The 15791-nt window shown below is 53.0% G+C and overlaps 1 protein-coding gene and 1 long non-coding RNA gene across 9 annotated transcripts in view; one reads left to right on the forward strand and one right to left on the reverse strand.

The window, feature by feature from the left end:
* The window catches only part of ZSWIM4 (zinc finger SWIM-type containing 4), a 38739-nt gene that overhangs the window by 13517 nt on the left and 9431 nt on the right, over positions 1-15791 (forward strand). For 2 of the 5 annotated variants that reach the window (XM_005588204.5, XM_045381204.3), the window contains 7 exons: positions 586-734; positions 819-969; positions 4035-4202; positions 5529-5879; positions 8511-8648; positions 9017-9271; positions 10619-10754. In XM_005588204.5, the coding sequence (XP_005588261.3) occupies positions 586-734; positions 819-969; positions 4035-4202; positions 5529-5879; positions 8511-8648; positions 9017-9271; positions 10619-10754 (1348 nt within the window). Of the gene's footprint in view, positions 1-585; positions 735-818; positions 970-4034; positions 4203-5528; positions 5880-8510; positions 8649-9016; positions 9309-10618; positions 10755-15791 lie in introns of all 5 variants that reach the window. The other 3 variants (XM_074026107.1, XM_045381203.3, XM_074026108.1) reach the window with 3 other exon arrangements.
* LOC135968612 (uncharacterized) lies at positions 2132-9239 on the reverse strand. 4 transcript variants are annotated; one of them, XR_012428456.1, is made up of 3 exons: positions 9049-9239; positions 7794-7894; positions 2132-3970 (listed from the first exon to the last, which is right to left on the reverse strand). It is a non-coding gene; the product is annotated as an uncharacterized lncRNA (long non-coding RNA). The 4 variants fall into 4 exon arrangements; XR_012428454.1 differs by having other exon boundaries at positions 2132-2303; positions 3832-7894; XR_012428455.1 differs by lacking the exon at positions 7794-7894.

The following is a 15791-nucleotide window of genomic DNA, read 5'->3' on the forward strand; positions in this document are numbered from 1 at the left end:
ATGGTTGAATGAGCTAGTCATGTTTAGGACGAGATAGATGGATCGATGGAGGGATGGATGGATGGATAAATAGATAAATAGATGTTCGGGTGGGATGGACAAGTGGGTGGGTGGGGTTTAGGTGGGATGGATGGAACTTTGGAATGGGTTGGGTGACTTGGAAGAACGGATGGATGGGTCAGGTGCGGTGGCTCATGCCTGTAATCCAGCACTTTGGGAGTCCAAGGTGGGTGGATCACCTGAGGTCAGGAGTTTGAAACCAGCCTGACCAACATGGTGAAATCCCACCTGTACTAAAAATAACAAAAAAAATTGGCCAGGTGTGGTGGGGTGTGCCTGTAATCCCAGCTACTTGGGAGGCTGATGCAGGAGAATCACTTGAACCCGGGCGACAGAGGTTGCAGTCAGTGAAGATGGTGCTACAGCACTCCAGCCTGGGCCAGAAGAGCCAAACTCCGTCTCAAAAAGAAAAAAAAAAGAAAAAAAAAGAAAAAAAAAAAGGACAGATGGCAGGGGCAGTCGCTATCTCTCCGCAACCCCCAACCCCAGTCCCAGCCTCAGCTTCCTTTCCCTCCCTCCCCACAGGCGCCCCAGACCCCACCGCTGGCGCAGGAATCGAGGACGCCAACTGCTGGCACCTGGACGAGGAGCAGATCCAGGAGCAGGTGAAGCAACTGCTGTCCAACGGCGGCTACTACGGGGCTAGCCAGCAGCTGCGCTCCATGTTCAGCAAGGTGCCGTGCGGACCGGCGGGGCACGGGGTGCAGAAGGCCCCGGTGGACGCCCAGCCCTTCCTCACCACCCTGTCCCCGGCACAGGTGCGGGAGATGCTGCGAATGCGGGACTCCAACGGAGCGCGCATGCTGATCCTCATGACCGAGCAGTTCCTGCAGGACCCGCGCCTGGCCCTGTGGCGGCAGCAGGGCGCCGGCATGACGGACAAGTGCCGGCAGCTCTGGGATGAGCTGGGTGAGGCCCGAACCCCGGTGCGTGGTGGACACTGGGACTTCGGCTCCCGTGGGGGCTGGCCCACTCCGAAATTGGGGTCTGTTCCCTGAATCCGCCCTCCATTCGTTTGGCAAACATGTATGAGCGCCTCTAAAGTGCCAGGCATGGTACTGGGAACTGGTGGTCAGCAGAGAACAAGAGAGTGAAAATCCTGTTCACGTGGATCTGATAGGAGGCACAGGCAATCAAATGTCATTGGCCCAGGGGTTGATACACATGTTTTCTTTGTTTTGAGACAGGGTCTCACGCTATTGCCCAGGCGGGCATGCAGTGCCACAATCTCGGCTGACTGCAACCTCTGCCTCCCAGACTCAAGTTATCCTACACCTCAGCCTCCCAAGTAGCTGGGTCTACAGGTGCACACCACCACATCCAGCTAATTTTTAATTTTTTGAAGAGACAAGGTCTCACTATCTTGCCAAGTCTGGTCTTGAACTCCTGGACTCAAGCAGTCCTCTCGCCCAGCCTCCCAAAGTACTGAGATGACATGCATGAACCACCACGCCCAGCCTACATGTTTTCTTTCTTTTTTTTCTTTTGTTAGAGACAGGATCTCACTGTGTGCCCAGGCTGAAGTATAGTGGCACAGTCATGGCTCACTGTAACCTCAAACTCTTGGGCTCAAGTGATCCTCTGGCCTTGGCCTCTCAAAGTGCTGGGATGACAGGCGTGAGCCACCACACCAAGCTGACATATGTTTGGTTTTTTGTTTTTTTTTTTTTCTCTTTTCATACAGAGTCTCACCCTGTCTCCCAGGCTGGAGTGCAGTGGCACAATCTTGGCTCACTGCAGCCTCCGCCTCCTGGGTTCAAGTGATTCTCCTGCCTCAGCCTCCTGAGTAGCTGGGATTACAGGCGCATGCCACCTGTAGAGACGGTGTTTCACCATGTTGATCAGGCTGGTCTCGAACTCCTGACTTCGTGATTCACCCACCTCGACCTCCCAAAGTGCTGGGATTACAGGCGTGAGCCACCACACCCGGCCAACACATGTTTTCTGTAAGAGCCGCAGAGTTAATGTTATTCAGCCCTGCAGGCCATTTGATCTCTGTCATGACAACCTAACTCTGTCCATTATAGTAAAAAAAAAAGCAGACACAGACATATATACCAAACGGGCATGGTGGCATTTCAGTAAAACTTTATTTAAGAGCTGGGAGGCCAGGTGCGGTGGCTCACACCTGTAATCCCAGCACTTTGCAGGCAGGTAGGGGGATCACTTGGGCCCTGGAGGTTGAAGCTGCAGTGAGCCACGATCATGCCAGTGCTCTCCAGCCCGGGCAACAGAGCAAGACCCTGTCTCAACAACAAAAACAACAAAAAGGGGCTTGGCACAGTGGTGGGATCCTGTACTTCCAACTACTTGGAAGGCTGAGGCAGGAGGATTATTTGTGCCCAGGAGTTTGAGTGCAGCTTAGACAACATGGTGAGACCCTGTCTCAAAGTTTTTTTAAAGACCAGCTTTATTTATGGATACTTATTAATGTATTTGAATTTTATATTATTCCCACAAGTTGCAAAATAATCTTTTGGTTTTGTTTCCCTGACCATTTAAAAATGGAAAAATAGGCCCGGTTGCAGTGGTTCACACCTGTAATCCCAGCAGTTTGGGAGGCCGAGGTGGGCAGATCACTGGCCAACATGGTGAAACCCCATCTTTACTAAAAATACAAAAATTAGCCGAGCATTGTGGCAGACGCCTGTAATCCCAGCTACTCGGGAGGCTAAGGCAGGAGAATCGCTTGAACCCAAGGTGGAGGTTACAGTGAGCTGAGATTGCGCCACTGCACTCCAGCCTGGGTGACAGACTGAGACTCTTGTCTCAAAAAATAAATAAATAAAAACAAATACAAATAAAAATGGAAAAATAAATCTTAGCAGACAGGCTAATCAAAAATAAAGGGTGGTTCAGTTTTCACCATGGGCAGTGGTTTGCTACTTTGCTGACCCCTGTGTTAGATTGTGATAAGTGCTACCCAGAAAACCCCAAAACACCTTGAGAGGAGTCTGGAGGCCTGGTTTGGTATTTATTTATTTATTTATTTATTGAGATTGAGTCTCACTCTGTTGCCCAGGCTGGAGGGCAGTGGTGTGATCTCGGCTTACTGCAACCTCCGCCTCCTGGGTTCAAGCGATTCATGTGCCTCAGCCTTCCAAGTAGCTAGGACTACAGAGGCCTGGGTTGTAATCCCAACTTTTTTTTTTTTTTTTTTTTTTTTTTGAGATGGAGCTTTGCTCTTTTTGCCCAGGCTGGAGTGCAGTGGTGTGATCTCATCTCATTGCAGCCTCCACCTCCCGGGTTCAAGCCATTCTCCTGCCTCAGCCTCCCAAGTAGCTCGGATTACAGGCGCCCACCACCATGCCCGGCTTTTTTTTTTTTGAGACTGAGTCTGGCTCTGTCGCCCAGGCTGGAGTGCAGTGGCCGGATCTCAGCTCACTGCAAGCTCCGCCTCCCGGGTTTACGCCATTCTCCTGCCTCAGCCTCCGGAGTAGCTGGGACCACAGGTGCCCGCCACCTCGCCCGGCTAGTTTTTTGTATTTTTTTAGTAGAGACGGGGTTTCACCGTGTTAGCCAGGATGGTCTCGATCTCCTGACCTTGTGATCCGCCCGTCTCAGCCTCCCAAAGTGCTGGGATTACAGGCTTGAGCCACCGTGCCCGGCTTTTTTTTTTTTTGTATTAGTAGAGACAGGGTTTCACCATGTTGGCCAGGCTGTTCTTAAACTCTTGACCTCAGGTAATCCGCCCACCACAGCCTTCCAAAGTGCTGGGATTACAGGCGTGAGTCACTGCGCCTGACCCTCTAATCCCAACTTCTAACTTACCAGCGGTGTGAGCCTGTGCAAGCCGTGTTACATCTCCGTGCCTCAGTTTGCTTGTCTGTAAGGTGTAAAGGCTGTGGGTTGCAACTTCCGAGGGTCGAGGTGAGGGGTTAGCATATCATCAAGTGGTACACAGTGGGCACTGCGGAAATGTGTGTCACTGCCACTGTTGGCAGGAATATTGAGCCTGCCCCGTGCCTCCTCAGGGGCCCTGTGGGTTTGCGTCGTCCTGAGCCCCCACTGCAAACCAGAGGAAAGGGCAGGCTGGCTCCAGCTGCTCAGCAGGTGGGACAAGCTCGACGTGTGCCCACTGGAAGAAGGCAACTACTCCTTCGACGGCCCCAGCCTGCAGCCCACCGTGGCCCCCATCCCAGGTAGGAGAGAGGGGTCTTTACCATGCCCCCCCAAAACCATCACGACTAACTGTGGCCCCACTTATCATCATGGTGCTCTTCCCAGGAGAGACAGAGAGTGGGGCAGAGCAAAGCGGACCCCAGTCCTTGGCTGTCCTCCCAGGACTAATCCCAACTTGTCCAGCCAGGAAAGAGTGAGTGCCGAGGGCAGGAGCAATGGCAGCCCAAGTGGACAAGTGAAGTAAAATGCTTAAAACACCTGCAGTCCTGGGCTGGTCTGGCTTGGCTTCCTACTAGTTACGGGAGCAAAGAGATGGTGAGAGAGGAAAAAAGATAGGAGGACTCAAACAGGAGAAAGTGAGATACTGAGGAGAGAGAGACAAGTGAAGAGAGGCAGAGATGGATAGAGAGAGGGAAGAGGCAGACAGAGGAGTAGATAGGAGGGAAGACAGAGAGAGATTGAGGAGAGAGGGAAAAAAAATGTATAGCAAGTACAGGCCAGGCGTAGTGGCTCACGCCTATAATCCCAGCACTTTGGGAGGCTGAGGGAAGCAGATTCATTGAGGCCAGGAGTTCGAGATCAGCCAGAGCAACGTGGTGAGACCTTGTCTCTACAAAAAATACAAAAATTAGCTGGGTGCGGTGACGCATGCCTGGAATCCCAGATACTCAGGAGGCTGAGATGGGATAATCACTTGAGCCTGGGAGGCAGAGGTTGCAGTGAGCCGAGATCGCACCACTGCACTCTAGCCTGGGCGACAGAGTGAGACCCTGTCTCAAAAAAAAAGAAAAGAAAAATAGCAAGTAGGAAGAGAAAGACAGATAGCCAGTTAGTTGCTCAACCTGTTTTCCATCAGTGTTAGTTCCTAACACATACATGCTTCCCTTTTTTTTTTTTTTTTTTTTTTTTTGAGACAGTCTCACTCTGATGCCCAGGCTGGAGTGCAGTGACGCAACCTCAGCTCACTGCAACCTCTGCCTCCCGGGTTCAAGCAATTCTCATTCCTCAGCCTCCCAAGTAGGTGGGATTACAGGCATGCACCACCACGCCAGGGTTAATTTTAGTAGAGATGGGGTGTCGCCATGTTGGCCAGGCTGGTCTCGAACTCCTGGCCTCCTGTGATCCTCCCACCTCGGCCTCCCAAAGTGCTGGGAGTACAGGTGTGAGCCACCATGCCCAGCCCACACAGGCATCTTCGAAGGGTGGCTTCAAGGACTGGGGAGATGGTGTACGCCGATAGCTTTGCCCAGGCCTAAACCCCAATTAGTACTTGGTGGGGAAAGTGGCCACAGCTCAACTGCTATAGGGAAACCCCTCACTGGGCCATGTTGGGTGCCTCTCTGCAGGCTCGGAGGAAGAGGAAGAGGTGGCAGCCACAAGTCCCCGCCACACGGTATTTGGCCGCGCCTTGCTGGCTGGAGAGCTGCACTGGAATGACGCCTACCTGCAGAGGATCCTGGCCAGTGACTCCTACGGGCCCAGCCTCACAGGCAGCGTGGGTGGGGACAAACCGACTTTCGACCCCCAGGGCCGCCCACTGTGGCTGGGAGAACCTTTCCCCACTGCCTGCGCCCGTGTGGACACCCTGCGTGCCCACGGATACCCCCGGCAAGCCCTGCGGCTGGCCAGTGCCATCATCAACACGCTCCGGCTGCAGCGGCGGCATCAGCTGGAGAGCTACAAGCAGCAGAAAAAAGGTCAGCCTCAGCCGGGCACGGGGACTCGTGCCTGTGACCCCAGCACATTGGGAGTCCAAGGCGGTAGGATTGCTTGAGGCCAGGAGTTCAACATCAGTCTGGGCAACACAGTGAGACAATGTCTCTACAAAAAAAAAAATTAACTGGATATGGTGGCTCACACCTGTAGTTCCAGCTACTCTGGAGGCTGAGGCAGGAGGATCACTTCAGCCCAGGAGTTCAAGGGTGCAGTGATCTATAATTGTGCCCCTGCACTCTAGCCTGGGTGACAGAGCAAGACCTCATCTCTTTTTTTTCCTCTCTTTTTTTTTTTTTTTTTTTTTGAGAGGGAGTTTCGCTCTTGTTGCCCAGGCTGCAGTGCAACAGAGCGATCTCAGCTCACCGCAACCTCCGCCTCCCAGGTTCAAGCCATTCTGCTGCCTCAGCCTTCTAAGTAGCTAGGATTACAGGCATGCGCCACCATGCCTGGCTAATTTTTTTTGTATTTTTAGTAGAAATGGGGTTTCTCCACGTTGGTGAGGCTGTTCTCGAACTCCCGACCTCGGGTGATCTGCCCGCCTTGGCCTCCCAAAGTGCTGGTATTACAGGCTTGAGCCACTGCGCCTGGCAAGTTTTTTTTGCGACAGAGTCTTGTTCTGTCACCCAGGCTGGAGTACAGTGGTGCAATCTCGGCTTACTGCAACCTCCACCTCCCCGGTTCAAGCGATTTTCCTGCCTCAGCCTCCTGAGTAGCTGGGACTACAGGCACCCGCCACCACACCCAGCTAATTTTTCTATTTTTAGTAGAGACAGGGTTTCACTACGTTGGCCAGGCTGGTCTTGAGCTCCTGACCTTTTGATCTACCCACCTAAGCCTCCCAAAGTGCTGGGATTACAGATATAAGGCACCATGCCTGTCCTACTGAAAATATTTTTAAAATTAGCCAGGCTTGGTGGTGCACACCTGTATTCCCAGCTACTGGGGAGGCTGCAGCATGAGAATTGCTTTAATCCGGGAGGCAGAGGTTGGTTGCAGTGAGCCAAGATTACACCACTGCACTCTACTGGGTGACAGAGTGAAACTCCGTCTCAAAAAATTAAAAAAGGCCGGGCGCGGTGGCTCAAGCCTGTAATCCCAGCACTTTGGGAGGCCGAGACGGGCGGATCACGAGTTCAGGAGATCGAGACCATCCTGGCTAACACGGTGAAACCCCGTCTCTACTAAAATACAAAAAAAATTAGCCGGGCGAGGTGGCGGGCGCCTGTACTCCCAGCTACTCGGGAGGCTGAGGCAGGAGAATGGCATGAACCCGGGAGGTGGGGCTTGCAGTGAGCTGAGATCCGGCCACTGCACTCCAGCCTGGGCAACAGAGCTAGACTCCGTCTCAAAAAAAAAAAAAAAAAATTAAAAAAAAAAAGAGAAAAGAGTGAGGAGAAAGAGACGAGGAAAGAAAGGGGGTGAGGGAGTGGGGGGAGAGAGAGGGGAAGGAAGAAAGGGAGGGAGGGAAGGAGGCTGTATCAGCCCCAAAAACCACATTGTGTACTAGATATGGGGGTGGGGGACAGGAGGGAGGCCACCAGTTGAGAGAGCTGGTTGATGGGGTTGATGGATCAGCTGTCAGGAAATTGAACAAAGAAAAGCGTGTCATGGAGGAAACATGGGGGCCCTGGGACCCGAGCAGAGCTCTGACCAGGCTTGGCAGCATCAGTGAAAGGCACCTAGATTTTAAAAATTAGCCAGGTGGCTAATTAGCTGAGTATTTAAGGATGTGCACGGCTGGTCGAGGTTGCTCACGCCTGTAATCCCAGCACTTTGGGAGGCGGAGGCAGGCGGATTGCCTGAGGTCATGAGTTTGAAACCAGGCGGGCCAACATAGTGAAACCCCATCTCTACTAAAAATCCAAAACACATTAGCCAGGCCTGGTGGCGTGTACCTGTATTCCCAGCTACTCAGGAGGCTGAGGCAGGAGAATCGCTTGAACTGGGAGGTACCTGGAAGTTGCGGTGAGCTGAGATCACACCATTGCACTTTAACCTGGGCAACAAGAGTGAAACTCCGTCTCAAAAAAAAAAAAAAAAAAAAAAAAGAGTGTGCAGGAGTTACCCAGGAGAAGGGGGTGGAGGAAGTGCTCAGAATAGAAGGAAACCGTGAACAGGAGCCAGGAGGGAAGAGTACGTGGCTTGGAGGACAAGGCTGGAGGACTGGCTTCCAGATGAGACAGGTCACCAGTATATGAAAAAACTTCATACTGGTCCTTGGGGGCCCTAAAGGCTGTTGGGGCCTTATCTTCAGAGAGGTGGAGAGGGAATAAGGGCAATGAGGAGGGGAATGACACTTGGGGTGTTTTAAAAAGCGTCCAGTGGCCAGGCATGGTGGCCCATGCCTGTAATCCCTCTGGGAGGCTGAAGCAGGAGGATCGCTTGAGCTCCAGAGGTCGAGGCTGTAGTGAGCTATGATTAGGCCGCTGCACTCCAGCCTGGGCAATAGAGCGAGACCCCACCTCAAACAAAAAGTTGAAGGTGACCATCGGGTGAGCAGGTGGTGGGCATTATGGGGCTAGACTGGACGGCAGGTCAAGAAGAGGAATACCCCTCCCTCCTAGAGACTTGGGCAGGTGTGTGGGCATTGAGCCCCATCTTTCCACCCGCAGAGCTGCTCCAGAAGGGTTCCACCTGCATCACCAACACTGAAGGATGGGTGGGGCACCCCCTGGACCCCATTGGCTGCCTCTGCAGGGCGCTCCTGGAGGCCTGTCGTCTGGAGGAGGAGGCACTTACCCTTTACCCAGGTACTCACATGGGGGACTCTTGGAGGAGGTGGGACAAGCCCTCCTCGCTGGCCATGCCTCCTGGCCCAGTACCCCTATAAGTTAACTCCGAGACTCTTACCCTTGGCCACGCCCCTACCTTTGGCTACCTCCCCTGGCCAGTGCCCAGAGCCAGTAAGCTTAGCTTCTCCTGAAAGTGAGGCCACCATAGGCCTAGCTGCTGCTAGAAGGTGGGGCTCCCGCGCTCCCCCAACCCCGTGAGTGCTGGGAGCTTCTGGGCTCCCTCTAAAACCTACCCTGTGCCCAAGTCTCCATGCTTGGGGCCAAGGGCTACAGGGATCTTAGGGAAGGGGATCTGTCTCCAGCAGCCCTGGCCCTGTCTCCCCCAGACTCAGGCCCCGAGAAGCGGAAGGTGGCCTACCAGCACGTGCCTGTGCCCGGGAGCCCTGGAGAGTCCTATTTGGTGCTGGCGCTGGAGGTGGCACTGCTGGGGCTGGGGCAGCAGCGGGCCCTGCCGGAGGGGCTGTACGCCCAGGACAAGGTGGTGCGCAACGAGGAGCAGCTGCTGGCCCTGCTGGAGGAAGTGGAATTGGATGAGCGGTTGGTGCAAGTGCTGCGCAAACAGGCGGGGCTGCTGCTGGAAGGTGAGGCCCCGCCCCTAGGCCTGGCTGTTCCTGAAAGGTAGGGTCCTGCCCCTGGTCCTGTAGCGGCCGGGTTGCTGCAAGATGGGAGGCCCCGCCTCAGCCCCGCCCCTGGCCCCGCCTCCTGGTCATACTGTCCACTCATACCTTGGCAGTTTCTAAAAGGAGAGATCCGGCTCTTCTTCCCGCCACCTAATGCGTGCTGCCAGCCAGTAACTGCTGCTTGTGCTGAGGCACCGCCCCCTTCCCTCCCGGGAGCCAATGAGCCAAGTGGCTGATGTTAAAGCAAGGGCGTCCCACCTTCATCTGCAACTTAGGCACCGCCCCTGGCCCGGCCTGTTCCTCAGGGGCCCCGCCCATGGCCTGGCCCTATTGGCCTGTATGTTGTGAGACTCCGTCCCCTAGCGCCGCAGGGAGCCGCTTATCCCTGCCCCTTCCAGGCCCTCTACGCTGGTCCCGGACTTGCTGGTCTTGGCTGCTGGTCCCGCTCCCCAAGGCAGGTGCAGCCCCACCTCCACCCTCTGGCCCCACCTTGCATCTGAGCCCTGCTCCTCACCTGGGAGTGTGCCTGGAGTCTCTTCTTTTTTTCCTTTTTTCTAGTGGCGCGATCTCGGCTCACTCTAACCTCCGCCTCCTGGGTTCAAGTGATTCTCCTGCCTCAGCCTCCCGAGTAACTGGGTTTACAGGCATGCGCCACCACACCCAGCTAATTTTTGTATTTTTAGTAGGGATGGGGTTTCCCCACGTTGGCCAGGCTGGTCTCAAACTCCTGACCTCAAGTGATCTGCCCGCCTCGGCCTCCCAAAGTGCTGGGATTACAGGCATGAGCCGCGGTCCCGGCCTCCTCTTTTATTTTATTTTTTTTTTTTGAGATGGAGTCTCGCTCTGTCCCCCAGGCTGGAGTGCAGTGGCGCGATCTCGGCTCAGTGCAGCCTCTGCTCCCGGGTTCACGCCATTCTCCTGCCTCAGCCTCCTGAGTAGCTGAGACTACAGGCGCCCGCCACCACACCTGGCTAATTTTTTTTGTATTTTTAGTAGAGACAGGGTTTCACCTTATTAGCCAGGATGGTCTCGAACTCCTGACCTCGTGATCCGCCTGCCTCGGCCTCCCAAAGTGCTGGGATTACAGGCATGAGCCACTGCGCCCAGCCTGGCCTCTTCTTTTATTTGTATTACCCAGAGCTTGTCTCAGTCTCAGCCCTGAACCCCTACCCCTGGGGACCCATCTAGCCACAGCCACTCTACCCAGGGGCCAGCCCACCCACTACTTAAAGCCTGGGGTCTTGTGAAACCTGGGGAGGAGCTGAGGCAAGCCCACACCTGGGCACTGAGCTCAGGCTATTCCTGCAGGGGGTCCCTTCAGTGGCTTCGGGGAGGTGCTGTTCCGGGAGAGCGTGCCCATGCACACCTGTGCCCGCTACCTGTTCACTGCACTGCTGCCTCATGACCCCGACCTGGCCTATCGCCTCGCGCTGCGAGCCATGAGGTGAGGATAGGTGGCCAGGGCGGGGGAGCTGGGGGGAAGAGGGGCGGGCATGGGAGGGGAGCTCAGAGCCCCACCCGGCCAGCCTGAACTCACAGTCTAGTTAATTGATTCTCCCTCACCCTGGCATTTGATGATGATGCCATGTGCTTTTCATTCTGCCACCTAGGCTGGAGTATAGTGGCATGATCTCAGCTCACTGCAACCTCGACCTCCTGGGTTCAAACAATTTCCTTCCTCAGCCTCCCAAGTGGCTGGGATTACAGGCATGCACCACCACGCCCAGCTAATTTTTGTATTTTTAGTAGAGATGGGGTTTCACCATATTGCCCAGGCTGGTCTTGAACTCCTGACCTCATGATCCACCTGCCTTGGCCTACCAAAGTGCTAGGATTACAGGCATGAGCCACCTCGCACAGCTGTGCTTTCTATTGTTAAGTATAAATGTGAGTTTTTTGTTTTTTGTTTTTGAGACAGGGTCTGGCTGTGTCACCCAGGCCGAAGTAAGGTGGTGCAATCTCTGCTCAGTACAACCTCTGCCTCCTGGGCTCAGGTGATCCTCCCATCTCAGCCTCCTGAGTATCCGAGACTCCAGGCGTGCATCACCGCACTGGGCTAATTTTTGTATTTTTTGTAGAGACGGGGTTTCACCATGTTGCTCAGACTGGTCTCGAATTTCTGAGCTCAAGTGGTCTGCCCGCCTCGGCTTTCCAAAGCTCTGGGATTATAGGCGTGAGCCACTGCACCTGGCTAAATGTGTAGTATTATTTTGAGTTTGAGAATATTCACATGATACATGAAAAGGTACACAAAGCTGAGATCTTTTCTAGGCAGGTTTATCTCAGCCTACCCAGATCTCTCTGGAGGCAAGCATTGTTACCATTTTCGTATCTATCCTGCAAGAATTGAGGTTTCTGCAAATCCAGAATCTGGAAATTGAACGCTGGTCCTCCTTTTATACCGGTGGTACATCCTGTATCTATTCTTTGCACCGTTTTTTTCATTGAGCTTTGCATCTTACAGGATTTGTCGTATCACACAGGACGTGAATCACTGCGTAGTCTTCCACTGTAAGGACACGTCATAAAAGAACCAGTTGGGGCCAGGCGCGATGGCTCACGCCTGTAATCCCAGCACTCTGGGAGGCCGAGGGGGGCGGATCACGAGGTCAGGAGATCGAGACCATCCTGGCTAACACTGTGAAACCCCATCGCTACTAAAACTACAAAAAAATTAGCCGGGTGTGGTGGTGGGCGCCTATAGTCCTAGGGAGGCTGAGGCAGGAGAATGGCGTGAACTGGGGAGGCGGAGCTTGCAGTGAGCCCAGATTGCGCCACTGCACTCCAGCCTGGGCGGCAGAGAGAGACTCTGTCTCAAGAAAAAAAAAGGCCAACTCGATAGTAAACCATGCCCAACAAGGTGAAACCTATTCCACGCCTTCTGAAACCATCCTTCAGAGATACCTGTAAACAACTTGGGATCCGGCCTGGTGGTACACATCTATGGTCCCAGCTACTTGGGAGGCTGAGGAGGGAGGATTGTTTGAGGCCAGGAATTCAAGGCTGTAGTGATCTATGATCCCACCTATGAATTGCCACTGCACTCCAGCCTGGGCAACAGAGCAAGACCCCATCTCTCTTTTTTTGTCTTTTTAGAGACAGTCTCACTCCATTGCCCAGGCTGGAATGCAATGGCAGGATTATAGCTCTTCACAGCCTCGTATACTTGGGCTCATAGGATCCTCCCACCTCAGCCTTTCAAGTAACTAGGACTACAGGCACTCATCACTACACCTGGCTAGTTTTTATTTTTTATTTATTTTTTTTTTTTTGAGAGGGAGTCTCACTCCATTGCCCAGGCTGAAGTGCAGTGGCGCAATCTCGGCTCACTGCAAGCTCCGCCTCCCGAGTTCACGCCATTCTCCTGCCTCAGCCTCCCGAGTAGCTGGGACTACAGGTGCCCACCACCACTCCCAGCTAACTTTTTGTATTTTTAGTAGAGACAAGGTTTCACCATGTTAGCCAGGATGGTCTGATCTGATCTCGTGATCCACCCGCCTCGGCCTCCCAAAGTGCTGGGATTACAGGCATGAGCCACCGCACCTGGCCTAGTTTTTTTTTTTTTTTTTTTTTTGAGACGGAGTCTGGCTGTGTTGCCCAGCAAGCCCCGCCTCCCGGGTTCACGCCATTCTCCTGCCTCAGCCTCCCGAGTAGCTGGGAGTACAGGCGCCCGCCGCCTCGCCCGGCTAATTTTTTTTTGTATTTTAGTAGAGACAGGGTTTCACCGTGTTAGCCAGGATGGTCTGGATCTCCTGAACTCGTGATCCGCCCGTCTCGGCCTCCCAAAGTGCTGGGATTACAGGCTTGAGCCACCGCGCCCGGCCTAGTTTTAAATTTTTTTTTTGTAGAGATGGGATCTCATTACATTGCCCAGGTTGGTCTCAAATTCCTGGTCTCAAGCGACCCTCTCATCTTGGCCCGTCTCTTTAAAACACACACACACACACACACACACACACACACACACACACAGCTGGGAGTGTTTTCACACACACACACACACACACACACACACACACACACACACACAGTTGGGAGTGTTTTCCCAGAATATTTAGAAAGAGCAGCATGTAAGAGCCAAGATTTAGACAACAGACTTTTCTATGCAAAAACTTTTTTCTCAGCAAAATACAGCCCATGAGGCCTAATTTGGCCTGCCACCTGTTTTTGTACAGCCCATGAGATAAGAATGGTTTTTACATTTATAAACGGTTGAAAAAAATCAAAAGAATATTTTATAACACATGAAAAATATGTGAAATTCAAATTTCAGTGTCCAGAAATGGCTTTATTGGCACACAGCCATGTCCATTCATCTGTGAATTGTCTGTGGCTTCTTTGGCAGGACAATGACAGAATTAAGTTGTTGAAATACAGATCAGCGGCCGGGCACGGTGGCTTACGTAATCCCAGCACTTTGGGAAGCTGAGAGGGGTAGATCACTTGAGGACAGGAGTTCAAGACCAGCCTGGCCAACATGATGCAACCCCATGTCTACTAAAAATACAAAAATTAGGGCCAGGAGCCATGGTACACGCCTGTAATCCCAGCACTTTGGGAGGCCGAGGTGGGCGGATCACCTGAATTCGGGAGTTCGAGACCAGCCTGACCAACATGGAGAAACCTTGTCTCTACTAAAAATACAAAATGAACTGGGCACGGTAGTGCACGCCTGTAATCCTAGCTATTCGGGAGGCTGAGGCAAGATAATCATTTGAACCCGGAAGGCAGAGGTTGCAGTGAGCCGAGATTGTGCCACTGCAATCCAGCCTGGGCAACAAGACCAAAACTCTGTCTCAAAAAAATAAATAAAAACAAAAATGTAAAAATTAGCCGGGCACGATGGCGCACGCCTGTAATCCCAGCAACGCAGGAGGCTGAGGCATGAGAATCGCTTGAACTTGGGAGGCAGAGGTTACAGTGAGCCAAGATCACGCCACTGTACTCCAGCTGGATGACAGAGCGAGACTCTAAAAAAAAAAAAGAAAAAAAAAAGAAATACAGACCAAAGACCCTGCAAAGCCCAAAATATTAGTGGTCCGGCCCTTTGAAGAAAAAATATGCTGGCCTCTTGTCTGAGTCCATGACTCAGTACCTTATATAATCTTCAAAACAACCTAGCAAAATAAGTATGTTTACTCTCATTTTCCATCTACAGGAACAGCAAGGAAGCTTAGGTAATATTTGGAATGAGGCTAGCCTGAGTCCTATTGCATGCTGTTAATCCCACCATTGGGCAACTTTGAATAACTTTTTTTGGCCGGGCGCGGTGGCTCAAGCCTGTAATCCCAGCACTTTGGGAGGCCGAGACGGGCGGATCACGAGGTCAGGAGATCGAGACCATCCTGGCTAACATGGTGAAACCCCGTCTCTACTAAAAATACAAAAAACTAGCCGGGCGAGGTGGCGGGCGCCTGTAGTCCCAGCTACTCCGGAGGCTGAGGCAGGAGAATGGCGTGAACTCGGGAGGCGGAGCTTGCAGTGAGCTGAGACCCGGCCACTGCACTCCAGCCTGGGCGACAGAGCGAGACTCCGTCTCAAAAAAAAAATAACTTTTTTTGTTGTTGCTGTTGTTGTTTTTGTTGAGACGGTCTCTTTCTGTCACCCAGGCTGGATGGAGTGCAGTGGCACTGTCACAGCTCACCGCAGCCTCAAACTCCCAGGCTCAGGCGATCCTCCCACCCCCCTCAGCCTTCTGAGTAGTTTGGACTACAGGAGCCCACCACCACCCCCAACTAATTTTTGTATTTTTTGTAGAGACAAGGTTTCGCTGTGTTGCCCATGCTGGTCTCAAACTCCTGGACTCAAGCAATCTGACTGCCTCAGTCTACCAAAGTGCTAAAATTACAGGCATGAGCCACTGTGCCTGGCCTTGAATAACTTTCTAAACACAAAACTGCATATATGGTGAGCCACTTAGCAATATAGCTTACAAGGAGGCTGAGACAGGAGAATCACCTGAGACCAGGAGTTTGAGACCAGCCTGGGCAACATAGCAAGACCCCATCTTTATAGAGAGAGAGACAGAGAAAGAGAGAGATAGGAGGGACAGAGGGAAGGAGGGAGGGAGGGAGGGAGGAAGGAAGGAAGGAAGGAAGGAAGGAAGGAAGGAAGGAGAAGAGAAGAAAGGGAAAGAAAAGGCTGGGCTTGGTGGCTCACACCTGTAATCCCAGCACTTTAGGAGACTGAGGCAGGCAGATCATCTGAGGTCAGGAGTTCAAGACCAGCCTGACCAACATGGAGAAACCCCATCTGTACTAAAAATACAAAATTAACCGGGCGTGGTGGCGCATGGCTCGTAATCCCAGCTACCCGGGAGGCTGAGGCAGCAGAATCGCTTAAACCAGGGAGGTGAGGTTGCAGTGAGCCGAGATCGCGCCATTGCACTCCAGCCTGGGCAACAAGAGCGAAACTCGGTCTCAAAAAGAAAAAAGCCAGGTATGGTGGCACATGCCTGTAGTCCCAGCTACTCAGGATGCTG

Source organism: Macaca fascicularis, chromosome 19 (assembly GCF_037993035.2).
Source record: "Macaca fascicularis isolate 582-1 chromosome 19, T2T-MFA8v1.1".
NCBI lineage: Eukaryota > Metazoa > Chordata > Mammalia > Primates > Cercopithecidae > Macaca > Macaca fascicularis.